At 55.8% G+C, this 24,048-nt stretch overlaps 10 protein-coding genes across 10 annotated transcripts; 5 read left to right on the forward strand and 5 right to left on the reverse strand.

Annotated features, from left to right (window-relative positions):
* The first annotated feature begins 23 nt into the window (after positions 1-23).
* Positions 24-2,646, forward strand: ASPACDRAFT_123741 (putative MFS multidrug transporter). Its single transcript, XM_020196671.1, has 5 exons — positions 24-490; positions 558-674; positions 743-796; positions 862-1,323; positions 1,394-2,646. The coding sequence occupies exons 1-5, from the start codon at positions 393-395 to the stop codon at positions 2,466-2,468; spliced, it is 1,806 nt and encodes a 601-aa protein (XP_020054114.1). The 5' UTR covers positions 24-392; the 3' UTR covers positions 2,469-2,646.
* A 100-nt stretch (positions 2,647-2,746) lies between these two features.
* ASPACDRAFT_53849 (putative NmrA-like family protein) lies at positions 2,747-3,905 on the reverse strand (the record flags this gene model as incomplete). Its single annotated transcript, XM_020202808.1, has 3 exons — positions 2,747-3,338; positions 3,400-3,494; positions 3,600-3,905. The coding sequence occupies 3 exons, from the start codon at positions 3,903-3,905 to the stop codon at positions 2,747-2,749; spliced, it is 993 nt and encodes a 330-aa protein (XP_020054115.1).
* A 491-nt stretch (positions 3,906-4,396) lies between these two features.
* On the reverse strand, positions 4,397-5,254 carry ASPACDRAFT_123743 (GFA family protein). Its single transcript, XM_020196672.1, has 3 exons — positions 4,954-5,254; positions 4,688-4,896; positions 4,397-4,633 (listed from the first exon to the last, which is right to left on the reverse strand). The coding sequence occupies exons 1-3, from the start codon at positions 5,072-5,074 to the stop codon at positions 4,553-4,555; spliced, it is 411 nt and encodes a 136-aa protein (XP_020054116.1). The 5' UTR covers positions 5,075-5,254; the 3' UTR covers positions 4,397-4,552.
* Positions 5,255-6,431: 1,177 nt separating this feature from the next.
* On the reverse strand, positions 6,432-6,926 carry ASPACDRAFT_45880 (uncharacterized protein; the record flags this gene model as incomplete). The annotated part of the gene is made up of 1 exon (XM_020201695.1): positions 6,432-6,926. The coding sequence occupies one exon, from the start codon at positions 6,924-6,926 to the stop codon at positions 6,432-6,434; it is 495 nt and encodes a 164-aa protein (XP_020054117.1).
* A 1,085-nt stretch (positions 6,927-8,011) lies between these two features.
* Positions 8,012-10,434, forward strand: ASPACDRAFT_53850 (uncharacterized protein; the record flags this gene model as incomplete). The annotated part of the gene is made up of 8 exons (XM_020202809.1): positions 8,012-8,066; positions 8,163-8,257; positions 8,308-8,414; positions 8,467-8,799; positions 8,853-9,293; positions 9,340-9,599; positions 9,648-10,184; positions 10,247-10,434. The coding sequence occupies 8 exons, from the start codon at positions 8,012-8,014 to the stop codon at positions 10,432-10,434; spliced, it is 2,016 nt and encodes a 671-aa protein (XP_020054118.1).
* A 2,661-nt stretch (positions 10,435-13,095) lies between these two features.
* Positions 13,096-15,516, forward strand: optB (small oligopeptide transporter, OPT family; the record flags this gene model as incomplete). Its single annotated transcript, XM_020199870.1, has 2 exons — positions 13,096-14,791; positions 14,855-15,516. The coding sequence occupies 2 exons, from the start codon at positions 13,096-13,098 to the stop codon at positions 15,514-15,516; spliced, it is 2,358 nt and encodes a 785-aa protein (XP_020054119.1).
* Positions 15,517-15,799: 283 nt separating this feature from the next.
* On the reverse strand, positions 15,800-17,020 carry ASPACDRAFT_1890317 (uncharacterized protein; the record flags this gene model as incomplete). Its single annotated transcript, XM_020198575.1, has 1 exon — positions 15,800-17,020. One exon carries the CDS (start codon positions 17,018-17,020, stop codon positions 15,800-15,802), a length of 1,221 nt encoding a protein of 406 aa, XP_020054120.1.
* A 323-nt stretch (positions 17,021-17,343) lies between these two features.
* ASPACDRAFT_1858507 (uncharacterized protein) lies at positions 17,344-18,870 on the forward strand (the record flags this gene model as incomplete). The annotated part of the gene is made up of 5 exons (XM_020197618.1): positions 17,344-17,429; positions 17,494-17,517; positions 17,673-18,121; positions 18,198-18,496; positions 18,571-18,870. The coding sequence occupies 5 exons, from the start codon at positions 17,344-17,346 to the stop codon at positions 18,868-18,870; spliced, it is 1,158 nt and encodes a 385-aa protein (XP_020054121.1).
* Positions 18,871-19,390: 520 nt separating this feature from the next.
* Positions 19,391-21,965, reverse strand: ASPACDRAFT_45885 (UbiD family decarboxylase; the record flags this gene model as incomplete). Its single annotated transcript, XM_020201696.1, has 3 exons — positions 19,391-19,606; positions 19,758-19,928; positions 20,481-21,965. 3 exons carry the CDS (start codon positions 21,963-21,965, stop codon positions 19,391-19,393), a joined length of 1,872 nt encoding a protein of 623 aa, XP_020054122.1.
* Positions 21,966-22,359: 394 nt separating this feature from the next.
* ASPACDRAFT_1882320 (UbiX family flavin prenyltransferase) lies at positions 22,360-23,154 on the forward strand (the record flags this gene model as incomplete). Its single annotated transcript, XM_020198284.1, has 1 exon — positions 22,360-23,154. Exon 1 carries the CDS (start codon positions 22,540-22,542, stop codon positions 23,152-23,154), a length of 615 nt encoding a protein of 204 aa, XP_020054123.1. The 5' UTR covers positions 22,360-22,539.
* Between the last annotated feature and the right edge of the window lie 894 nt (positions 23,155-24,048).

A 24,048-nucleotide genomic window follows, 5' to 3' on the forward strand; every position in this document is an offset into this window, starting at 1 on the left:
TGGTTCCAACTCCACTTCCACTTCCACTTCCACCCAACCCAGTCCACAAAAAAATCAATTCGAGACTTTTTTTCACTTCTTTTCTTTTGGGTGAAATTTGTCACTGGTTTTTGTTCTGTCATGTGTTGGATTTCATAATCAATGCCCACAAGCCCTCCCTTCCCTATCGGCATTGGTCGGCTTTCTCCACTCGGCCCGAATGCAGCTTCATGACGACAACGATCCCTTGAGATCCGACCTTCACCGGGCTGCCGAACCAGGGTCCGATTTGTGGGAAGGGTGGGAAGTATATAACAAAATGGGGAGGGACAAAGGAAGAAATTTCTGCTGCTGCGTGCAGAATTTAGCCTTTGCTGTTGCTGCTGCTGCTGCTGCTGCTGCTGCCTCACACCATGAGTGCTGCTAGTGCTGTTCCTGAGGATAGACGCCCGTCCATGCGGCGGGCCAGTACGGCGTATACCAATGATTTCGATGACTCGTTTTTCGGGCGGTAAGTCATGGACTTTCGTCAATGTGTGGGGATTCTCTGGGCAATTGGGGGCTGATCAAAGGCACAGGGTGCGATCGTTCTTCCATCGTGATCGCCATGTCGGGGTGGTCAGTCGCAATGAGTTGCGCGACAAGGAGGATCTGGAGATTCACACCTGGAATGGCAAGGATGATCCGGATAATCCGTATGTTTAGCTTTTACGGATGCAGGATAGGCGAAGGAACAAGTGACGGACTGACAGGGTGCGGATAGGTTCAATTGGAGTCCCGCGTATAAATGGGTTTTGACGGTCACGGTGTGCTTCATGTAAGCCCCCCTTCCTGGACCCCCCCTCCCAGCCAAACCCCTTTCTAATACGATCTCCTGCGCAGCTCCATCCTGACTGGTATCCCCGCCGGCTCCTACGGCTCCGGCAACGACTACATGGAGTCGCGCTTCCACGTGCAGAACACCCCGTTCCCCAACCTGTACTGGGCGACGTGCTCGTGGAACATGGGGGCCGCGTTCTGGCCGCTGATCTTCGTGCCGCTGACCGAGTCCTCCGGCCGGATGCCCGGCTACTTCGTGGCGTACATCATCCTGATCATCTCGCTGTTCCCGTCGGCGTTCGCGCAGAACTTCGCGACGCTGGTGGTGACGCGGTTCTTCGGGGGCGGGGCCTCCTCGGTCTCGATCAACATCGTGGGCGGCAGTATCAGCGACGTCTGGTACGGGGACCGGGCGCGCAGTCTGCCCATGTCGCTGTTCGGGCTGACCAGTGTCATCGGCATTGCGCTGGGGCCGTTCATCGGGTCGGCGATTGTGCAGATCCACAAGGATGATCCCTGGCGGTGGTGAGCTTCCTTCTTCTTTTTGCATAACCTTTCCGGGGTTGAAACGTCACTGATCCAGGAACGGAACCAGGATCTTCTACATCCAAATCATCTACCTCACCGGCCTCCTCCCGATCTTCTGGTTCATCCTCCACGAGACCCGCGCAGACGTGATCCTCAAACGGCGGGCCAAAAAGCTCCGCAAGGAGACGGGGCGCCCGATCTACGCGGAGGCGGAACTGGACAACACGAGCGTGTGGCGACTGCTGCAGATCTCCTTCGAGCGGCCGACGCGCATGCTGCTCACCGAGCCCGTCGTCATCTTCTTCACCTTGTGGATCAGCTTCGCCTGGGGCATTTTGTACCTGTTCTTCAGCTCGGTGGTGCAGACCTACTCCACCAACTACGGGTGGGGCACGCTGGCGACGGGCCTCATCCAGCTGGCCATCTCGGTGGGCGCCGTGATCGGCACCGCCATCAACCCGCTCCAGGACATGTTGTATCTCCAGTCGGCGAAGCGCAACAAGGAGGTCCCTGGCCGCCCCATCCCGGAAGCCCGGCTGTATACCTCCGTGATTGGGAGTCTGCTGTTCGCGGGCGGGTTGTTCTGGTACGGGTGGGCCAGTTTCCCCTTCGTGCATTGGATCGTGCCCACGTGCGGCATCGCGGCGGCGGGCCTGGGGATCTATTCGATTTATATGGCCGTGGTGAATTACCTGACGGATGCGTACGAGAAGTATGCGGCGTCGGCGCTGAGTGCGGCGAGTTTGGGGCGCAATACCTTTGGCGCGTTCTTGCCGTTGGCGAGTTATGAGTTGTTTGATACCCTGGGGTTCGGCTGGGCGGGCTCGTTGTTGGGGTTCATTGGGTTGGCGTTGTCGGTGGTGCCGGTGGTGTTGATCCTCAAGGGGCCGGAGATCCGGAGACGGAGTCCGTTTATGCGCGAGTCGACGTTTGGGGCGGACGAGGAGGTGGAATTTGAGAAGAAGGAGCAGGATGAAGATGTTGAGGGGGAAGGGGGAGGGGAGAGGGTGGTCACGATGAATGAGACGCGGCATACGGGGTTTCCGCAGCATGATGTAAGGAGGGAGAGGATGCGGAGGGGGAGGACGCAGAGTGGGCAGTGGGGGGAGGAGGAGGTTCTTGGGGAGGGGTCGAGGGCTTGATTTTTGTGTTGTGTGTTTGTAACTATGTGGGTTATCATGGATTGCATGGGTTGTATTATGTCTGGGTTGGGTTGGGTTGGGTTGGGTTGGGCAAAAGTCTGGGTCATTTGTATAGTTTCTTCGAGAATCGGTGTTTTTATCTGCATGTAGAGTACATTACTTAAACAGACACCTGCGCAATAGACATGTTGTCTAATCACAGCCTCACCACCTAGATACACCCCCCCCCATCCCCTCCGCATCCAACCCTATGACCAGAACAGAGTAGGAAAAAACAACTACGCATAATTCTGATGCCAAACATACCCCCCCTGCCCCCGGGCACCCCTTAACAACTCCTCAATCCTCACCGACGCCCGCGTCGGCTCCCGCCCCAACACCTCCGCCATCAACCCATCCCCATCGACCACCGCCTCCCCCTTCGCAATCCCCTCATGCCACGAGACCATCGCCTCAAAGAACCCCGCCGCCTTGCCCCCCTCATCATCCGCCGCATTCCGGGCGACGTATTCGGCTGCCGGCACAAACTCCACCCCCACTTCCTTACTGCCCTGGGAGTGGTGCTGGTTGATCAGATCCACAATCTGCTGGAACGACAGTGTCTCCCGCGCGCTGAGCACGACGATCTGGTCGCGGTAAGCGGCCCCGCCCCGCAGGAGGAGGCGCGCGGTGGCGTGGCCGAGCTCGTGGCGCGAGGTGAAGGTGATCCGTTGGGTGTGGGCTAGTTCTGCTGGGTCTGTGGGGGATGGTGTTGTGGTCGTGGTGGGCCGGGGCAGCACGATGGTTTGCGTGGTGGGGTACCAGTTGAAGAAGAGGGGGAAGGCTTCGGCGTATAGGCCTTCGCGGATGGAGGTATAGGGGATTCCGGAGCTGGGTTTTGTTAGGGTGGGTTCATGCTGGTAGAAAGGGTGGGCAAGAGTGGGGTGCGTACACGCGAAGCATCTCCTCGGTCATGTAATGCGCTTGCTGGACGGCGACCTGCGAGGTCGAGGTGTGGCCGCCGAAGGCGAGGGAGGTGTACCATATCTATTTCTGCTGTTAGTGCCTCGTGTGGGTTGGGGAGCGGGGGGTAGGGGGGTTTGTATCTCCCCAAGAGAAGGCCAAGTGGAAAGGAAGGGGAACGTAACGTACATGCTTCACCCCCGCCCGCTTCGCGGCGTCCACCACTTCCTGATGCTGTCCACGGCGCCGCTCGTTGTCGAAGGTGTTCGAGCTGACGAAGAACAGATTCTCCACTTCCTGGAACGCGGCGTCCAGCGTGCTCGGGTCGTCGTAGTTGACAACACGGAAGGCGAGGCCCTGGCGCGTGAATTCGTCAGCTTTTGCGGGGTTGGAGGAGGCGACGGCGTAGGTCGAGGGCTCGATGTGCGCGCGGAAGTACTCGAGCACGTGGGCGCCCAGGCCGCCGGTTACGCCGGTCAGGAGGTATTGAACCATTTTCGGGGGGTAATGATTAGGAGGTGAGGAGGGGGGTGATGATTCAAGTCAGTCGTTTGTGATGCTGGTTAGGGTTATATAGCTGATCAGATTAGATTAAATTTGGCAGATTGCTGATAAATCAGACGGATTGGTCAGCCGTGCTGACGCGGTGTGGCTGGCGGTCGCATGATGCTGAGACAGACTGGAGACAAAATTTAGGAAGTTTGTGGAAGATTGGGGTCTTGATTGGTGAGTAGATTCGGGAGGTTGCAGGTAGAGATGTTGCAGGCTGATTCAGTGAGGTTGTCGAGCTACCGCATGAGCTTGGTGGTCGTGCGGGATGGATGTGATACCTGGTGTTCTGGGTGTACCGACATCTTGATCTGAAGCGTTAGGGGTACATCTCGCGATGGGATGTCAGCATGCCTAATTCAAGCGAAAACTTGTGCCAATTGCATAATGACTGACTATTGTTCGAAATGTCAGCATGCTTGAGCTGTGGAGGATGTGCCTGTTCCATACTACGACTACCATTGGCTGTGCCGGGCATAGCTACAATTCAACGAGGTCCTCGGCCGTTCTGGGGACATCTCCATTCATCAAATTAAGTAAACAAGGCTATTCACTTTTCGCATCATTATTGTCAGGTATCATGCATCGATCCATTACTCCGGCATGTGCTTGAACGGCTTGGCCAAGTGCTCCTGGCAGAAGGGCAACTTGCTGACCGTCCAGATCTCCGTGTCCTGCTCACGTCAGATCACTACTTCAATCAACCATTATCGGTGCCATGAACATACCGGCTTCAGCTTCTTCTTGATCTCCGTGTCCAGCGTACCCGCCTTGATGGCGATGATCTCCGGGGCGGCGTCAGGGTCGTGGGCGATGGGCGAGCCGCATTCCGAGCAGAAGATGCGGTGCACGGCCTTACCCGAAGACCCCAGCCCCGCCCAGCTCTTGGTCGGCCCGTTGATCGTGAGCTTGTCCTTGGGAACCACCGCGACCAGCGCTGTCGAAATTAGCATCAGCATGCACTCGACTAATCACCAACTAAGCAAACACGTACAGTAGGTGGAACCGCTCTGACGCTGGCAATCGTCGCAGTGGTCGTACCCGACCAGGGCGGGCTCCTCCACCTCGATGGTGTAGGTGACGGCTTTGCACAGACAGTGACCGGTCAAAGGCATTTTGAAGGATGAGGATGTGATTGGATAAGATTGATTGCGATACAGAAAGGAGTTGGCGAGCAAGGTTCTCAGTGAGGACCTTTGGGGTCTGCGAGGTCGTGGAGTATTTATAGGGGGAGCAGCTCGCAGCTTGCAGCTCTTCGTGTTTTGTTGTTCTCGGCAGATCAACTCATTGACGACATGGCGGGGTTGCGATAACTTTGGTGGGGGGTTGGTTCACTTGCGTCACTTGGCAACTTTTTCAACCGGATGGACCACTGCTACGGAGAAAATCGATATTCCAAATACGAATGATACGAATTGGGTCTCACTGCCTCACTTGCACTGATGCACTGATTTGTCACGCTCCATAGGAAAAGCTCTCTCACAGCCAATGGATCGCAGGTTGGCAGCTGTTGTGGCCCCCGCGATAAGAGTCAAGGTTTCACGCTAACCATTTCCCCCTTCCCCCTCTCCGTCCGCTGTCATTCTCGCGCCCCAGTATTTGGAATTTGGGGGGTGAGTTATCCTGGTGTCTGATTATGTTTTTTGTCGTGTTTCGGCAGGTCTCCGATCGTTGATGGTTGGATTCTGAGGTGGAAGGATCTACAGTGGGTCCATGGCTTGGATATCAGCCTGAATGTGAGGTTCGGTCTTTGTTGAGCTGCAAGCTGCATAAACTTAATACGATTCCGAGGGGGGTAGAGCGGTTGACCAGTTGCCGGCCGAGTTTGATAACTGCAACAAATGCGCGTCGCTCAGGCTGTACCACTTTGAGGACTATGCAGTGCACTGTTGTACTGCTATGCAATGCATACTGGGGTGCCAAGGGCTGATGCACAAGAGAATTGATCTCTGCAGGTGGCTGCAATCGCTGACTGGCTCCTTCCTTCTTTGATGTTGCACGGCGCATTTGGAAGCTGGATTATGTCCGCAGAGTACTCGGCTGTTAGCAACAGGCTGAGAAGATGCGTTTGCTATGAGACTGGACCGAGAATTTGGCTCGATCTCGGGAGAAGAAAAAGTAAGAAAACGCTGATGCGGCGCTGTGTTTGAACAAGATGTAATCCAGCCAGCCCCATACCCCTGGTGCTGCTTTCACTGAGCCGCCGTCACTTTCAGCCCTAGGCTAGAGGGTCCCGACTCCCGAGTCATGTGGAGGGGACTCGCTAGCCGGGCTCTTCTGATCGCGCCATATTAAGTGTAGGGTTTAATTTATACTGATGCTTGTATATTTTCTTTGAAAATTACGAACTACGAACTACGAGCTACGCAGGGCATGCATCATAGGATCAGCTTTCTCAAAGAACAACTCCCGCACCTCGCGCCGCACGTGCAGCCCCACCCCCACCCCCCCGACGTACACCAGCTCCATCCCTCACCGCACGGCGCGGGGCCAGGCGGACGCGAACGGGATCCAGACCCACTTGTTCTGGAGCAGCAGCCAGGGGTCCCCGTGGCGCTGGAGGGCGACGGCCCCGTGGCGGTCGAAGTCGTCCACCGCCGCCGCGAGGAGTTTTAGTAGTGAGGGGGCCGAGGCACCCGGGTAAGCGGGCAGCGTGAACGTGCGCGCGCGTGGGTTTCGTAGGGCGGTGCTCTGGCTCAGCGCTAGCATGGCCGCGCCCAGGTGGATGTGGTAGTACAGGAGGAGGAGCCCGTAAATCAGGACGGCGAGAGAGCGGTGGAGGTGGAGGTGGACGCGGCGGCGGAACCAGGAGGGGTAGCGGCGGTTGATGAGGCGGCCTGCTTGGTATAGGGAGGCAGGGATGAATGATTTTTGTGAAGTTGTTCGATGAGCATGAAGGGAGCCTATACAGAGAGTTTCGTCTCGTTGGTTTAGTTTCTGCATGTTTGCCCGAAAACTGCTGGACATCTTCAGCTAATACTCCGTGCACTGATCGTAGCTATGGTTTTTCCAGTAAGAAGCGAAGTTGCTTGCAACAAGTTGAAGATCGAATTTGATAGCCGGTCAATGATAGGAATTGGAGGTGCTGTTTCAGGAAGGAGCAGGATGCCTTAAAGCGTCCTGGATCTCCAATAAGAGGGATGATTTGGATTTAAGATTTGGAAGACGCTTGGCCTGAGAATTTTGTGGTTAGTTGCTCGATGAGTCCAAAGCTTCAAAAAGTTGATAGCTGTCGAGCCTGTCACTTTCTGCGTGAGTTTATCGCTACCAGCTAGGACGTAGTCAGGGCACAACCTGCGCGATCTACTATATACGTCAAGCAATTTGACCGGTGACATCAAATACTGAATGGTACTTACGAGTACGAGCTCTCAAGAAGCTCCCCCATATACAGAAGGGACTACGATAATGCAGAGGACATAGGAGATAGTGACCCATTGTTATATGAGCAGCAACTGTGGACTCGGCTTTCTTGTAGCCGAGAGTCTGAGTCTTATCTCAGCATGCTTTAACAGCTGATATTGCGCGTACCCTCTTATAACATGGTGTCGCACGATTGAATAGATGGCCTGTACTATTAGGGTGAGTATTCAGATGCTGGCCTGAGGCACCAGTCACAGCCGGTACCGGTTTCATTCAACCAATCAAAACAGTTTCTGTCCCGGTCCTCAGTTCGCACATCTCCGGTTCCGGATAGCATCTGGCTGCCATGCTCGATGATTTGCTTACCCTCGCGCAATCCATGAAGTATAAAGTATTGACCAAGTCATACACTATGTATGCCCTCATAGACTTTACAGTAAGCTTATCCGTGACTGCCACTCATGGTTCAGGTTCTGTCTAGTCTCGCGATCGGACTGGAGGGGGCGATCCAAGTATATAATAGAAAGCGCACGCGGCCGTACCTTCCTGTTGGTACTAGACGCTTGCGAAGCAACTAGTCTCATCTGATATACACTTGGTTGAACGGCCAGCAGTACCCATCATACTCCTACTCATTGTTATACCGTGAAGTTGATACCTCAGGGGCTGCAACGACCCGGAGATTAGACATGGCATTATCTCCGGACGCTCCGCCGGCCAACCTCGCCCGCCGACATCCTCAACGTTCACAACACCACCATCATCCCACGTCGCGTCGAAATCTTCGCAGCCTGAAGCAGACCGTCTTTTCAGTCATGGAAACACCATCAAACTCGTGAGTACGTCTGAGCTGGTCTTTTGGCCCCACTAACAGCAATCCCAGGCCCGCACTCAGACGGGCCAAAAAAGCTTGCACCGAGTGTCGCCAACAGAAGGTATGGTCGCTCCATCGTTCCTACGCGATCTGCTCATACTTCTGCAACAGGCAAAATGTGACGCTTACATGAACCCCGATCTTCCATGCTCCCGCTGCATCAGGATGAAAACCCGCTGCGTCATCTCGGATCCATTTCGCAGAGAACACAAGCGCCAGTACGTTGCTCGTTGCTGAAACGGAACGACCAAGCGCTTACCGTTCGTATAGGCGTCTCTCCGAGCTTGAACAGGAAACCGACGAATTGCGCCGAAAGTTGAGATGCGACCGTTCCGAATCGCTGCAACAGTCTCCCATCGCCATGCTGACAGCTGCGGCGGAGATGGGAGTACATTCCACACCGGCCACAGGGCACTTGAATCTTCCTCCTCAACCACACACCATCTCAAACCCCTATCACTCCCAGCTCACACCTCAAATGAGTCCGACTTTGTCCTATCCCCAAATGCAAGTGGTGCCAGTCGAAATGTCCGACCCTACAGAACCGCGCACCTTGAAGACTGTCAAACTAACAGGGTCTGAAATCGACGAACTTTTCCGACTGTACGTGGCCCAATCACGATAGCATAGAAAAGCTCGAAGCTGATTGAATCTAGGTTCTTCCGAGACTACGCCTGCTTTTTGCCCATCTTAGACCCTCAAACGACTCCAAATGCCTACCACGCTCAGTCGAATTTCCTTTTCTGGGCCATAGTCGGCGTTGCGTCGAGATCATACGCCGAGAACCCCACGCTGCTCATGGCCGTCTCACCAAACATCACCGAGATGGCCTTGCTCTCAGTCACGTCGACTGCGCCCGCTTGGCACACCATTCAAGGGCTGTTGCTGGTCCTGACTTGGCCCTTTCCAAAGGAAATCAATAAAACAGATGTGATGTTTCCCCTCAGCGGCATGCTCCTGCACATTGCAATGCAGAATGGATTGCACATCCCTTTGTCGAGTCATGAATTCGCCAAGAGGAATATACCTGCCCCATCGGAAGCAGACATGGCCAGACGGGCCGAACTGTGGGCACGTTGTGTCATCGTATATCAGCGGTAAGCTACTCCTTGAATCTCCAGACGAAACTCTGATCATTGGTAGCGCGTGCGTAACGAAAGGACAATGCCCTCGGTCAATGGTAGACTTGCAGCAAGACCTGGGTCAGCAACAAGTCTTATCTCAGAAAATTGCCCCGTCTCTGGCACTGGAACTCAGATGCCTAGAGCTGATCGCCCGATGCAGCGCAGCCGTATTGGAGTTTGGAGTTCGAACCATGTTACCCGAGCAAGAAAAGTCGTTTGATATTCTCCTGCGCACGTTCGAGCGCCAGGCAACCGAGCTCGAGGCCCTTGCGAACTCAGGTAACATGTTCAGACCTCACATGCTGGCTCAAGACTGACGCTAGGCAGCGAACGATCGATTCCACACGACCATGTGTCGCTTGTGCGTCCAGATGTTCCATCTTTTTAAGCATCAGACCATATATACATCTGGCTGCCTCACACGACTTGCGACCACGGCATGTAGGACTATCGATTGTATCCAGGAACTTGGGCAAAACATGGCCAACCTTGCTAGTGCTCCAATGCAGATGACCTATGGGCTTCTTCTCCCGGCATCGGCGCTCCTGCGAATCCTCAAATGCTCCAACGATACTGACCTAGACATTGCAAGAGGGAAGAAGGCCCTCTTCAGTGCGATAAACATGGCTAGACACATGTCAGTGGATGTTCATGATACTGCGTCGAAAATCGCAATAGTCATGAACCAGCTCTGGAACAGCTCCAAGGTATTCCGAAAAGCCGATGGGACCGGATTCATCGCACTCCGCATCCGCAGCCGCCTCGTGCTCAGCCCTGTTATCGATACGATCTGGTGGTGGCGCGATGAATTTGAGCCACAGTTCTATCCTTCTAGCGCAGCCCAAGCGACTGTGGCTGAAGGAGGTGTGTCACTTCCCCCACGATTCTATTGGCAAGCAACCTGCCTACTGACTCGGAGATAACAGCCGACTCTACTAGTACCCAGATAAGCGGACCGTCCAATGCCCCCTGTGGTCTTGCGGACCGACATGATCCCGTGCTGTTTGATGATCAGTTCCTTGCAGACTTTGAATGGGCACTAAGCAACGACGGCCTCCTGCAACCGACCGAGCCATATGGGTCAGCCTGGCCTGCCGCAGGGACGATAGCCTAGACTCGATCGCTCAGAGCCCCTAGCATCTTTACCATACACCCGTGTCTAGGCCGTCTCAGAGGCAGGCCGCCACAGATGCCAAGCGGGCGGGATCGAAGACGGGAGAGACGAACGTCCTGCAAGCGAGCTTGCGCCACCGATACCACAGCATAGGGACATGATTTTGCCGACCAGATCAGCAGCTCATTGCTTCCGACCTGAGCACGCTAGTATCGAGCACCATGCACCTTCATTATGGCCGAAGTGGCCACCCACCTGTAGATGAGCCTGAAGTCGTTATCGCGAGCTCAGTCAATTGGCCTAAGTCCAGGTTGTTGTTATCATCCTCCGTGCGTAGGCGACGATTACCGAATGGCACCCCTGCCCACCCGTAACAGCCTGCGTTCCCCGCGACTTGAGCCGGAAATCGAAGCATCGGACATCGACCTTCGAATCACAAGTACAACACTGGCTAGTCCAAGGGGGGGCAGAAGCACTTGGCGAGTATACACCGAAGAAGCGGTGTCCGTGCCCAGGAGGCAACGGAGATGCCCGGAATGGGAAATAGAAAGGCAGGATGGTGTGTGAGACATGATGCATGAGATACGAAGTAGCCACAGCATAACTGGCTAGGCCAAGGGGGCGAAATCCTCGATGCCTGGGAAGCCGTCCGCACTTTCCCACGCTTACGTCTCAACTAAGACTAATATTCTCCGACATCCGAAGCTCTAAAGTCAGAGTCCGACAAATAACATACAAGACCAAGGTGCCTGAGTGTGTCCACGACCATACGGCAACATTGCGTGAGGTCAGTGTCGGATTAGGTCACCCTCAGCTAATTCAGTGTTTATGACTCCATCCTTCCCTTACTGACAGGAACCAGCAGGGATGGGCCAAGATCAAATGCAGCGGCGCCCGGGGGCGAGGGGGGAAGATGTAGGCACGGAGTATCTACGGACGAAGTGAGGATTTGCTCCGGTGCTCCGACAGGTTGTTGACTTAACTTATCAAACGTATCACGCGTCGCATATCGCCCGTCATAAATATTACCCAATACCTTCCAATACCTTCCGGAACCGGCTAAATCAATCTTACAACAATCTTCCCGGAGTTGACCGCCTTCGAATTTCTTATCGCTGGCTTATCGTGAGGTGAGACATCCTTCGACCACTGCATGGAGTCTTCTCGCCAGAGACCCAGTGTGGAAGCATTCAGACTCTTCTCTAAAGCTCTCAGGCCTCTCAATCGAAGTCCCAGAGCTTGCTGCTCCATTTCCATCGAGAAGAGTGGTGGTGGTGTCAGCGGCGTGTGGCGGTTGTCCCGACCATCGGAACTCTGCACGGAAGACCGACGTGAAAGGATGGAACAATCCCTGCCTAGGCTGCCTAGGCCAACTGGCTGCATTAAGACTTCTGGGAGCGAAAGCCAATAATTAGCCAAGCTGAAGGCAGTCTAAGATGGGTGGCTTGACCGGCCTACTCCGGATTGGTGCGCACCAACCAAGAATGAGTCCAGAGCGCCTCGCTAGCTTATCGTGAACAAGCCTGAATCAAAAAGGGGGATAGTGCGCCCGTCCACAATGTCTGGCTGACCTGGGGAAAAACTGCACTTATCAGCGTCCGCTGCAGCGTTACATCTTGACCATTCATGCACGCGGGGAGTAGCTCTCTGTTACCCACCCCCCCTTTCAGTTCTTCTTGAAAGCCATCTTGCCACCGAAGGCGAACCTACGTTGTTTATCCAATCAATACAGCTCTCCGATTCCGCCGGCCTCCCCTCCTTCCCACCCACAGATCGGAACCCAATTGATAATACGGTTTATCTGGTGATTGCATTTGGGCTGAATTTAGAGTGATATCCGCTAGAACCTCGGCCCCCGGGTCAATGCATTTGGCGGCCTCCATGATAGCCTCCCTCCCCGTCTTCCCCCTAGTCAACTTCAGTCTCTAGCAACCTCAACTCCCCACTCTTGGCAGTGGGATTCCCACTGAAATTGTCCCCGTGACTACGTAAAACCACCCTTCTCTGGTTCGGCCAGTGAGTCACTGTCACTGCTACTGTTCCCCGGTCTGTTTTCTGGTTCGAAGGGCGCAGTGACGCGGACGCTGCAAGCGAAGCTGATATGGAAGGGCGGGATGGGAAGGGCCGTGCAGGTGGCACACGCCTTACGCATGGCCTGACCATGTTCAAGTCTACTTTAGTCTCCCCCGGTTTTCGCTAGCCAGTAGCCAGTAATCTCCATGCATTGGGAGATGCCTGGCCAGTGTGTTAGTGGTAACTAAGTGGTAACTTAAATGAATACGTACCAGGTAACACTAGCACATGGCAAACGAACCGGGGTACCACTAAGGCGGCTGGCTGATAGCCGCAAGATAGCCTCGACCACATTCACTGGCCGTTCCTATCAGCGATTTAATCTAATTTTCGATTTTCGCCATCGATAAAATCACCGGGCTACCGTCGGCCTTCACTGCATATCGCATGGTGGCTAGCCAGGATTGGAAGGTCGTATGGGCTGTATATGTACCTGCCTTCCTCCGCCTGTTCGTCGTTCCTCTTTCTTGATTCTCTTCTCCAGATCAACCTCACCTGTCTACTTGTTCTTACTGAGTGTCTCATCTCTCAGTCTTTAGCTCCTCTTTTCACCCTTCACCCTTGCTCTGTGGCTTTGAAACCACCACGATGCAGGAGAAGGAAGTGGCCTACTCCACCGCGGTGGCTGATGAGGCAGCCCCGGAGGAGACTGCCATGCACCTCAAAAACCTGAAGTTACAGCATCAGTGGGATCCCAACCTGCCCGATGAAATCGCCGACGAGATTGATGAAGCCCTCCACACGACCGACAAGGGGGCGCGCGAGGGCATGGCCCATGAGCTGCTGGACGACTCGCCCTACCCCGAAGTACGCGCCGCTGTGCCCAACTACGACGAGGGTGGCCACACCAACACCATCCGCGCGTGGACCATCGGTATGATCTTCGCCACCATCGGTTCGGCCCTGAACATGCTGTTCTCCATGCGCAACCCTTACATTGTCATTCCCTCCTATGTCGCCCAAGTCGTTGCCTACCCAGTGGGTGTGGCCTGGGCCAAGTTCATGCCGAACAAGCAGCTCAGTCTATTTGGCCGTCAATTCAACCTTAACCCGGGCCCCTTTAGCAAGAAGGAGCACGCCCTCATTGTTATCATGGCCAACGCGACTTTCGGTGGTGGTGCCGCCTACGCAACCGACGTTTTGTTGGCTCAGCGCGCTTTCTATAAGCAGTCCTTCGGATGGGGGTTCGAGATCCTCATGTGTATCTCGACCCAGATGCTCGGATTCGGTCTGGCGGGATTCTTCCATCGGTTCTTGGTGGCTCCCGCAGCCATGATCTGGCCCTCCAACCTGATCAACTGCGCCCTGTTCACCGCGCTTCACGACACCCGCAAGCCAGACCCGTCCAAGGTCAATGGGTGGACAATCGGCAAGTACCGCTTCTTCCTCTACGTGATGATCGGGTCCTTTTGCTGGTACTTCTTCCCTGGTCTCATTGCGCCGTTCCTGAGTTACTTTGCCTGGGTCACCTGGATCAAGCCCCAGAGCCCGGTTGTGAACCAGCTCTTTGGCGGCGAGACTGGGCTGTCGCTGATTCCCATGACGTTTGACTGGACGCAAGTTTCGGGTTTCAACTTCAGCCCCCTTATTGCTCCCTGGCATGCGATCGCCAACACTCTCATCGGCATGGTGATCTTCTTCTGGATCGTGACCGCTGGTATCCATTACAGTGGGACATGGTTCGCCGAATTCCTGCCCATCAGCGACTCCAGCAGTTACGACAACACGGCCACTACGTACAACGTCTCTCGCATCATGACGTCGGAGTTCACCCTGGACCTGAAGGCTTACGAGGAATACTCCCCGCTGTTCCTGTCCACGACCTTCGCCCTGTGCTATGGTCTCTCTTTTGCTACTATCATTGCTCTGCTCGTCAACACCGGTCTCTTCCACGGCAGTGAGCTCTGGGTGCGCTTCCGCAACTTCGGTAAGGAGGAGGAGGATGTCCACGGTCGCCTGATGGCTCGCTTCAAGCCGGTTCCGCTTTGGTGGTACGGTGGGGTGGTGGTGGCTATGATTGCCATCGGCCTTGGTCTCGTGCTCGGTTATCCCACCCATTTGGACTGGTGGGCCTTCTTCGTGGCCTTGATCATTGCCGTGATCTGGTACGTGCCCATCGGTATCATCCAGGCGTCCACCAACATTGCCCTCGGCTTGAACGTCTTGACCGAGTTCATTGTCGGCTATATCCAGCCGGGCAAGCCCATGGCCATGATGCTGTTCAAGACCTACGGGTACATGAGTATGTACCAGGGGCTGTATTTCAACCAGGACATGAAACTAGGTATGTGCAATGCTTCTGTTCACCAATCACGAGAAGAAGCGCGCCGACTAATCGTTTGACCAGGTCACTACATGAAAATCCCTCCCCGTGTCTCCTTCTCCGGACAGATGGTTGCCGCCTTGTGGTCCTCTATCGTCCAGATCGCCGTCATGAACTGGGGTCTCGCGACCATCAAGGACGTTTGCAGCTTGGATCAGCCCAACCACTACACCTGCCCCAACGGCCGTGTGTTCTTCAACGCCTCGGTCATCTGGGGTCTTATTGGCCCCCAGCGGATGTTCTCCCCGGGTCAGATGTATGTTAACCTGCAATGGTTCTGGCTGGCGGGTGCCTTGCTGCCCGTGGCCGTCTACCTCGCCGCTCGGATGTGGCCCAAGTCCAAAATCCGGTACCTCAGCGCTCCCCTGATTTTCGGTGGCGCTGGCCTTATCCCCCCGGCCACCCCGCTCAACTATCTCACCTGGGGTATTGTGGGTATGATCTTCAACAAGTACATCCGCGACAAGTTCCGCGGCTGGTGGATGCACTACAACTACATCTTGTCCGCCGGGTTGGATGTCGGATTGGACCTCTGCACGATCCTGATCTTTTTGACAATCGACCTCACCGGCGCGAGCTTCCCTGACTGGTGGGGCACCCGCATTGCCAGTGGTACCATGGACACGATGGGCACGGCGATCCAGACGGTTCTGACCAACGGGACCTTTGGCCCGACGAAGTGGTAGTGCGAGCGAGTTGCCTGTACACCGTCCATAGCTTCAGGACTTTTGTTGTTGAATGGTGGAGGAGGGGTATTTGGAGGAACGGCCTAGAGAGAAAGTACAAGCCCGCCGGTGGACCTGGCAGGGGCTGTGATTTATGATCCCGACGACTTATCTCGCTGTATTATTATCATGTTATAATCCTTAATTCTATCTGTTGGTGATCTGACTTGGTTGAGCTATCTCTTTCGTAGGGCACTTTCATCGTGATTGTCATGTTGTAATGTTTTGTGACCAGATAGTTAACTTAGCCTCCTAGCTGCGACTTCTCGCGCATCGCCCGGAAGCATTCCGCAACGCGAAAAAAGGCCTCCTTCGGCACCCATTGAGGCATTCCGACCCGATTCTCCTCCTGGTCCCCCTTCTCCACCTCCGGAAGGTACTTCACCAACGAGAAACACATCATATCGAAGTCCCTCGCCCCGACCCCGGCCGGCATACAGGGAAACGCAAACACATAGACGAAGACGGCGTCCACCTGCGCCTCGGCCCTGGCCAGCAGCCCCAACTGCGACTCGAGGTAATCGGCCTGCTCGCGCTCGCTCCGCGTCGGGACGATATCCCCCTCAAACACCCCACTCCCATCGGGATTCCGGCCCTTGAGCAAGACGAAGCCACCATCGCCGCGGACGGCCGCGCCCTCGTACGCACAGCATCCGACCTCCATCACCACGAGGGGTTTGTGTCTCTGCTTGTTGTTGTTGTTGTTGTTGTTGCTGTTAGGGTTAGAGTCAATCACGCGGTGCTGCTCCAGCCCCGCGAGATATTCCGAGGCCGTCTCGCCCCGCCGGTAGTAGTCCACCCCGACGAGATCAAACAGGTCCCAGTCCACGGCCTCCCAGATGCCCGCGGCGTAGGTGACGGGGCCGTGGAAGTGGGTGCGGATTTCGGTCACGAGGGTGCGGAGCGCCGCGTTCAGGAGCGGGGATTTGGCGAGGATAGGGGGTGGGATTGGGGGGCCACTGTTGGTAGTAGTATCGCTGGTCGCACTAGCATCATCATCTCCCCGACCAACGGCTGTAGCAGCAGCAGCAGCAGCAGCAGCCAACTGCCCCCCAAACCATCCCGCCCGCTCCTCGAACGTCTCCCCCGGAAACACCCCGCGGCTGAAGATACTGTACTCGCACCCCGCCACGAAGACGAGGTCGGTCAGTCCGTCGTGCACGCGGAGCTGCTCGGCGACCTTGGCGGCGGCACTGAGGTACCTGCCCGTTTCGGTGACGTCGGCGTGCATCTTCCACGGGTTGATGTAGACGGTTAGCCCTGCGGCGTGGGCGAGGCGGGCAGCGGTGGCGAGGCGGTCGAGGGGCTCGCCTTCTAGGCGGACGGCAGTGGCGTGTAGAGTTTCGGCGATGGTGTGCATGTCGTGGGCGACGTGGGTGGGGTTGAAGGTGAGGATGGAGAGGGTTCTTGGGGTGGTGTTGGTGAAGTTGAGGCCTACGTCGTAGACGATGCCGGGGTGGGGCATTTTGGTGATGGGGGTGATTCGGGGGAGGCTTGGAGGGGGAAGTGATGGCAATGGGAATGGGATTTTTTTGGAGAGTAGGAGAAGTGTACGTACAGGTTTGAGGTGGTTTGCGTGTGCTTCAAGGGAATATATACACGCCCTCTAGTATACTCTGTATAGGGTTGAGGCCCGGACCGCGCAGCCTTGGCGTTCCGATCTCCGTGAAATCTCTCTCCGCCTCGGGCTCGGCTGTCCCCGGCTCAACTTCTCTCTGACACACATTGGCCGCTTCTTTTTTTGTGTGTTGATGGGCGCTGACTGGTGCACCTCGTGCTCGATTACTCATGTCTGGCGCCACTGGGAGTAGCAAGAGGGCAAGAGACGAAGATCTCGAGGAGGGTCGCCCCGCGGTGGAGAAGGTGGCTGTATGGTTTTCAGGTCTCTCTACCGGGTAGTGCAGGGCTGGATGCTAACCCTTTCCAACACTTTCCTAGTGTGATCGATGTCGTCAGCGGAAGGTGACAATTCTGAAAGAAACTCGCACCTTAGATTTAAGCACTAAGTGCTTGCTGGCAGACCAAGTGCGATAAGAGAAGCGGCAACGCGTTCTGATTTCGAGTGTCTAGTAAGTTCCTGGTTCTCTCAAAAGACTTTGGTCGTTGACGGACAACAGCGAGCGGAGACTGGAGTACATCACGAACAAGCTTGATCACCTCGCAGAGGTCGTTGGTCGACTGAGCCATGAGCACTCCAGCCATCCAACCCTTGTAGGATTGCGTTTGCCATTGCAGCCCTCACTACACCAACCCAGTCAGTCATATTTCTCTGCTCCTACACTCGCGGAAGGAATCGAATCCACCCTTTTCGCCCATGTGATCTTCACTGCCAAATGCCCCCAAGCGGCAGTGATGGACCCCCACCTCCCTCCTAGCAATGTCCCCGAATTGACTGCCGCGCTGAATAGCCTATGGAGCACGATAGCTGCACAGAAGCAACAGAATCAAACCCTGGAATCCTCGCAGCCATTTGCTAAGGTGCTTCCCCAAAGCTTGACCTCAGACTTCAAAGACCTGCCGATCCCCTCCCTAGACCGGATCATGGCATGCTTGAGACTCGCTTACGGTGTGTGTATTTCATCCTCCCCGGCCCCCCTCCCTTCTCAGCGGCAACTGTTTCAAGACTAACCGGATTGTCAAAGAGTGTTCGCCCAGCCAGCTCTATTGGCCCTTCGAGTTCGGATCCCTGGGCGACTTCACCCACTACGTGACCCGAGTGTGCTCGCCGGGCCCGATCACGGAGATGGAGCTGATCATTGTGCACTACGTGCTTGCCTGGCTGTTCACCGAATGCGCGAACCTCACGGGAGGCGACCCCCTGCTCAAGCAGGATTACGAGGTCCAGGCCCTCATCTGCCGACAGAGTCTGGAAACACTCCTTGGTAGTCTGTCCTTTCATGTAGCCACGAGCTTGGACGCTGTGTGTGCTATGTACATGGCTGTATGTTTGTTCTGTATCCTTATCCACGGCTCTTGTTGCAAGTTGCTGAATTACCCACTTTCGCGATAAAACAGACAATTCACTGTCTCCAGCACGGCAAACCCGTCACCGCGTGGTCATTCATCACCCGGGCTTCACTCATCAGCCAGGCCCGTCGGATGGAGCGGATGACCCGGTACACGCGGTGTCGGAAGTATGGCCGGGTTTTTCGGGCCTTGTATGATGTTGCTGCTGTGTTTGTTAAGACGCGAGATCAAGGGAGGATGGAGGTGTATGGTGGGGAGATGGGGGTTGGGGTTGCTGAGGGAGGGGAGTTGGAGGGGCTGGGGGATCTGGATGCATTCTTGAATTGGAGTGGGGGTGGATGGAAGTGATAGCAGTATAACTTTCACTTACTTCTGCACTTAAAGCTATACACAATGTACTTGTACCGTGCAGCCCGTCTGTGCAGTATATACACATGACTGACACAGAACCAGTACAGTACTAAACCGGGTTCCCCCGCATATCAACCGGCATCTCCCTCCCCGACCCCAAGCGCTTCGAAATCCAACGATCAATCGGCCCAAACCTGGCCTCCCGAATCCGGCCAAAATCCCGACTATACCAGTCCACAACCTGCTCATCAGCCCAGTCATCCAGCACAATCATTATCCACCTCCAAATACCCACCCATGCATCATCGCCACTTTGGACCACAGGGACTCCCCCCACGCCGAAAGGCCCGTGGCGGATTCCTCCTCAACCGCCGCCCGGACAAATCTCTCCACCAGGGCTCGCTCCAGCGCGCAGTGCAGATTACCGTAGCTCTCGTATCGCTGTGCTGCTGCTGCTGCTGCTGCTGTTACCGTTGCACCTGACTCATTTCGGGGAGCATTTTGCCAGTGCCAACAATCAAAAAACATGCGCGAACGAGTTGGGAAACAGATACAGCTGCATGTCCTTTTTGTTGGGATCGTCGCCCAGAAAACCGAACACGGCGCACGAGCGATCCACGCGGTGGTAGCCGGCGTTGATCTCGGCCAGCATCTCCCGGGGGTTGGAATGGCACGCTATGATGGCGGGGTGGGGGTTGCGGTGGGGGCACGCTGCGTTGAAATCCGGCCTTCGCTAGGTGGGATTGCGCGGTGGGGTAGTCGGCGTCTTGGACTACGATCATGGGGGCCTAATCACAGATTGCCAGAAATGAGAGCAGTGGGGGGTTCGGATGGATTGGTGTTTATATTGTTGTAACGACGGGGGATGGTGGGGATGGGCTTACGTACCCCAACTCCGAGGGAACGCCCAGATACCACATCGCGAGTGGGCTCCAGGGAATCACGATGATCGGTTGAGGATCTTGCTCAGGCGCAGGGAGAGGTCGTCGGGGGTGGTCTGGCGTGGGCGTCGGAACGTTGTTGCTGTAGATGGTGGGGTTTTGCTGGCGGAGAGACTGGTTTTATTTCTTTATGAGATTCGGGCGGAGGTAGATGATACAACTTTGGTTGGATGGTTTGTGAGACGTAAATTGTGTTATGTACTATTTGGGAGCTTTGGGGAAATGGTCGGAGGCTGATCAAGCCGGGTGTGTCTCTTGCCACGTCTTCCATGCATAATTCACTGGCATTTCGCTACATTTACCTCGGATAGGACCAGGATACAGCGTTGTATATCCCGTCGGGGTCCTTACGGGCTTGCATAGGTCACTTGCGCCATTTCTATTTCTCATATACCCTTTCCTTCATTTCCTTCCTTTTCTAACCTTGTATTTTCTTCTTTTCTTCTTCTTTCTTTGCCTCTTCTGTGCAAATAAGAAATGAGCAGGTTGATATGAGGGGGGAGTATGTGTGTTGTATGTAAAGCATGTATGAGTGCTGTTCAGCTAAAGTACACAATCTGTATAGATCCAAACCAATTCCTCAATCTACTCGCGAGAACCAGAACACGATGCCAGCCGCACCACTTCGCACCACTAAAACCCATAAGTCGACCACTTGGCATCCACCTTATCCTGAATTTCCCGAGGATAGTTCCCCCGGTAAGAGGCCTCCTTATACGTGGGCACCTCGGAGAACTCACTGGCGAACATGCAGCAGCGCACGACCTTCACATGATTCGCCCCGGTCTTGGCCCCATGCGACACGTACGGGATCAGCCCGATGTTGGGGTACTGGTCGAAGAAGTACTCGTTGTCGCGGGGCTGGCAGCGGGTGGCGTTGGCCCAGATGACGTCGCGCAGGTTGGTGGGGTCGATGTCGTCGCCGACGAGGTAGACGATGGGGATGTAGTAGCCGGGCTTGGAGGCGAAGACGGTGTGGCCGACCTCGCGGCTGAAGGCCTCCATGGTGGTGCGGCGGGCGCGCAGCTGCGCGCGGTCGACCTGCAGCACGAACCAGAGGCAGTGCGACTCGAACGGGTTCCAGACCATCGTGATGGGCAGGCCGGCCTGCTGGCAGAGGGTCAGCACCTCGGCCGCCTGCGTCAGCCCCCAGACCGTCTCGCTCTCCTCGGGCGCGCGGCCCGTCACGCAGATGGGCAGGATCGGGTCGCGGCGGTAGGTGATGGCGTCGATCCGGTGCAGCGGACACTCCTTCTGCTCCCCCGGGAAGATCAAGCCCGGGTACTCGGCCATGGGACCCTCGGGCGCGGTCTCGGTGCGCGAGATGACTCCCTCGAAGACGATCTCCGCGTTCGCCGGCACCAGGATGTGGTTCGTTTCGGCCCGGGTCACCTCGACGGGCCCGCCGATCAACGCCCCGATGTACTCGCTCTCGTTGACCCCCTTCGGCAGCGGCATCCCGCTCACCATGATCGCCGCGGGCGGCACCCCGAAGCACAGCGCGAAGGGGCAGTCCTTGCCCAGCTCGGCCCACATCTGCCGGATCACCCCGATGTCCTGCCGCGGGATCATCGGCCCCACCAGCGTGCGCTTCCCATGCAGCATGCTGCGCGTGATCGACCAGTTCACCCACGCCCCGTCGGGGCTCTGCACGATGTACATCCCGAACGTCTGCAGGAACTTGCCGCCGTCGTCGGCGTGCAGCGTGGGGATGGGCAGGGCGGTGAGGTCGATCTCATCGCCCAACAGCTTGAACTCCTTGGCGGGGCCCGTGGCGACCTCCGTCGGCGGGATCTGAGGCAGGTGCTTGGCGGCCCGGAACTTGTGGATGATCTCCTGTCCGGTGGCGGTAGACGGGAGTCCCAGCGACTTGGCGATGCGGATGAACCGCTTGCCCGGCTGCTTGCTGGCGCCGACGGGGGCGCCCAGCACGCGGAAGAGGCCGTTCGGGTGGCGGCCCTTGAGGCTGTTGAACAGCGGCGCTTTGTCTTCGGTCTCATAGACCTTACGTGTGATGGCTGCCAGCTCCAGGTCCGGGTCGACTTCTTCGTCGATGGCGACCAGGTCGTTCTCGGCTTGGAGGTCTTGGATGAAGCGCCGGAAGCTGGCGCAGGCGGGTTGGGTGGATTCTTGGGGGGTTGTTTCGGCCATTTTGGAGGATGTAGGCGAGTCTATGAGAAGGTGAGTTAGATGAGTGCTGTGAGAGAGTTGGATATGAAAGATTTGTGTCCCTTTTATAGGGCTAAGTCGGCGTGAGGTGTCTGGAGTAGATACCTCAGGCCATGGCAGCGGACGGAACATATCTCCCAGCCGGGGATAGCGGGGTAAGGCCGAGCGGCCCGAGCCCCGCTCTCCGCTGACTCATCAGCCCTAATTCGACCAATCTCAATTGTTAAATCGTGTGCTGAAGTCAAGCTATACGCGCCAAGAGGGATTAATATGTTTAATATAGCACCAGTTGCTGCGAAACTACTGGATCGAGTTAAGGTGTGCCCCTCCTTAACCCCGCAATCTGCTGCCGACTCCCGAGACCACTGCTGGCCTTGAGTAATGGAAACGTCGATTGCATCACGTTCAGGAGAAGGAAGACCACCTCTGAATACTGAGGTGATCAGTACATAAACCCGGCAAACTGCCGAGTCGCTCCAGACATTCCTCGTCCACGTTCTAAGCCTCCCAACCCAAAGCCTGTCATCATCGTCTGCCTCACCCCTCACACACCAAAATGTCCACATCCACCATCCCACCCACAACCACCTTAGCAACCCGCCGCAAACGCATCATCATCGCCCTCACCGGCGCGACCGGCACCATCCTGGGCATCCACGCCCTCCTGGCCCTGCGGGCCCTCAACGTCGAAACGCACCTGATCCTCAGCAAATGGGCCGAGAACACCCTGAAGTACGAGACGGACTACACGGTGGCCAACGTGCGCGCGCTCGCCGACTTCGCCTACAGCAACCACGACCTGGCCGCGCCCATCGCCAGCGGCTCCTTCCGCGTCGACGGCATGATCGTCGTCCCCTGCAGCATGAAGACCCTCGCCGCCATCAACGTCGGGTACGGCGAGGACCTGATCGCCCGCGCCGCCGACGTCATGCTCAAGGAGCGCCACCGCCTCGTGCTGGTCACCCGCGAGTGTCCGCTGAGCAGCGTGCACCTCGAGAATATGTTGGGCGTGACGCGCCACGGGGCGATCGTGTTCCCGCCGGTGCCGGCGTTCTACACGCGCCCGGCCGGGTTGGCGGACGTCGTCGAGCATATTGTTGGGCGGGTGTTGGATCTGTTCGGGTTGGAGGTGGAGGGGTTGCCGAGGTGGGAGGGGTTTGTGAGGGATTGATTGGGAATTGGGGTTGGGTGTGTGGGTTGTGGGTTGTGTTATATAGAGGATTGGTTGCTTTTGGTTGCGGGACTGAAGTATTGTGTTGCTCGTGGTTGTTTTCTACTGGAGACTCTTCAAGTTGCTTCTGTTGTTTATAGAAGGTGTTGTTTTTCTGTTTTGAGGAATAGATATACATAATGGTAGTTGGTATTCACTCACACTCTCCAATCATAACTCGTGCTGGAATATCTCAGAGGGTGGAATTGAGGACCCCATTTGTTCTTACAGCAGGAGACGAGAGAACTACTCAACCACATTTTACTACGGTTGAGGTATTTTATTGGGGGCGCCTTTCATTATTTATCATCTCAGGGCGCTATAGGTTGAACTTAGATACCAATACAATATGAGTTATCACTTACTTTGCTGTTGTAAATGAGGTCAGACGCGGCGAGCGTGGAAACCGTGTGACGGGTGGATGCTATCCTGTCTTTGAAGGAGTTTGTGTACTGGTTTCCGGTTTGCAGAACCTACGGCTGGAGCTGCTGACGTTGAAGTTTGAGGCGCTGCGGGAGACGCATCCGGGGATCAAGGGGATGGAGTTACTTGTTTATAGTATGCTATGCATTGCTCAAGGCTTAAGCCAGTAGGCTTATAGTCTTGTGCACTGGGAGGAGAGAGATTTGTAGTCGGGATGAGGGATACTGTCCGAGACACACAGGAAGGCAAAAGGCTGCGCTGCCCGGTAAGCGTACCTGCATGACTTCGCCCACCAGGGCTCGCTAAACATAAACAACTCTAGCGTGGTCCTCGAGCAGACCCTAACTGTGGCTTGATCCAATCCAATCATCGCCAGGGATCGCAGAGATGAAAATACATGCTTCTCTCAGCGCATCGAGATGAATGCTTCCC

Source organism: Aspergillus aculeatus (genome assembly GCF_001890905.1).
Source record: "Aspergillus aculeatus ATCC 16872 unplaced genomic scaffold ASPACscaffold_13, whole genome shotgun sequence".
In the NCBI taxonomy this organism is placed as follows: domain Eukaryota; kingdom Fungi; phylum Ascomycota; class Eurotiomycetes; order Eurotiales; family Aspergillaceae; genus Aspergillus; species Aspergillus aculeatus.

Coding starts and splice junctions, on each gene's coding strand:
- ASPACDRAFT_123741 (XM_020196671.1), top strand. CDS start 393: ATGAGTGCTGCTAGTGCTGTTCCTGAGGATAGACGCCCGTCCATGCGG. Junction 491..557: donor GATGACTCGTTTTTCGGGCG/GTAAGTCATGGA, acceptor TCAAAGGCACAG/GGTGCGATCGTTCTTCCATC. Junction 1,324..1,393: donor AAGGATGATCCCTGGCGGTG/GTGAGCTTCCTT, acceptor GAACGGAACCAG/GATCTTCTACATCCAAATCA.
- ASPACDRAFT_123743 (XM_020196672.1), bottom strand. CDS start 5,074: ATGCCTTTGACCGGTCACTGTCTGTGCAAAGCCGTCACCTACACCATC. Junction 4,897..4,953: donor TCAGAGCGGTTCCACCTACT/GTACGTGTTTGC, acceptor TAATTTCGACAG/CGCTGGTCGCGGTGGTTCCC. Junction 4,634..4,687: donor TCAAGAAGAAGCTGAAGCCG/GTATGTTCATGG, acceptor TGACGTGAGCAG/GACACGGAGATCTGGACGGT.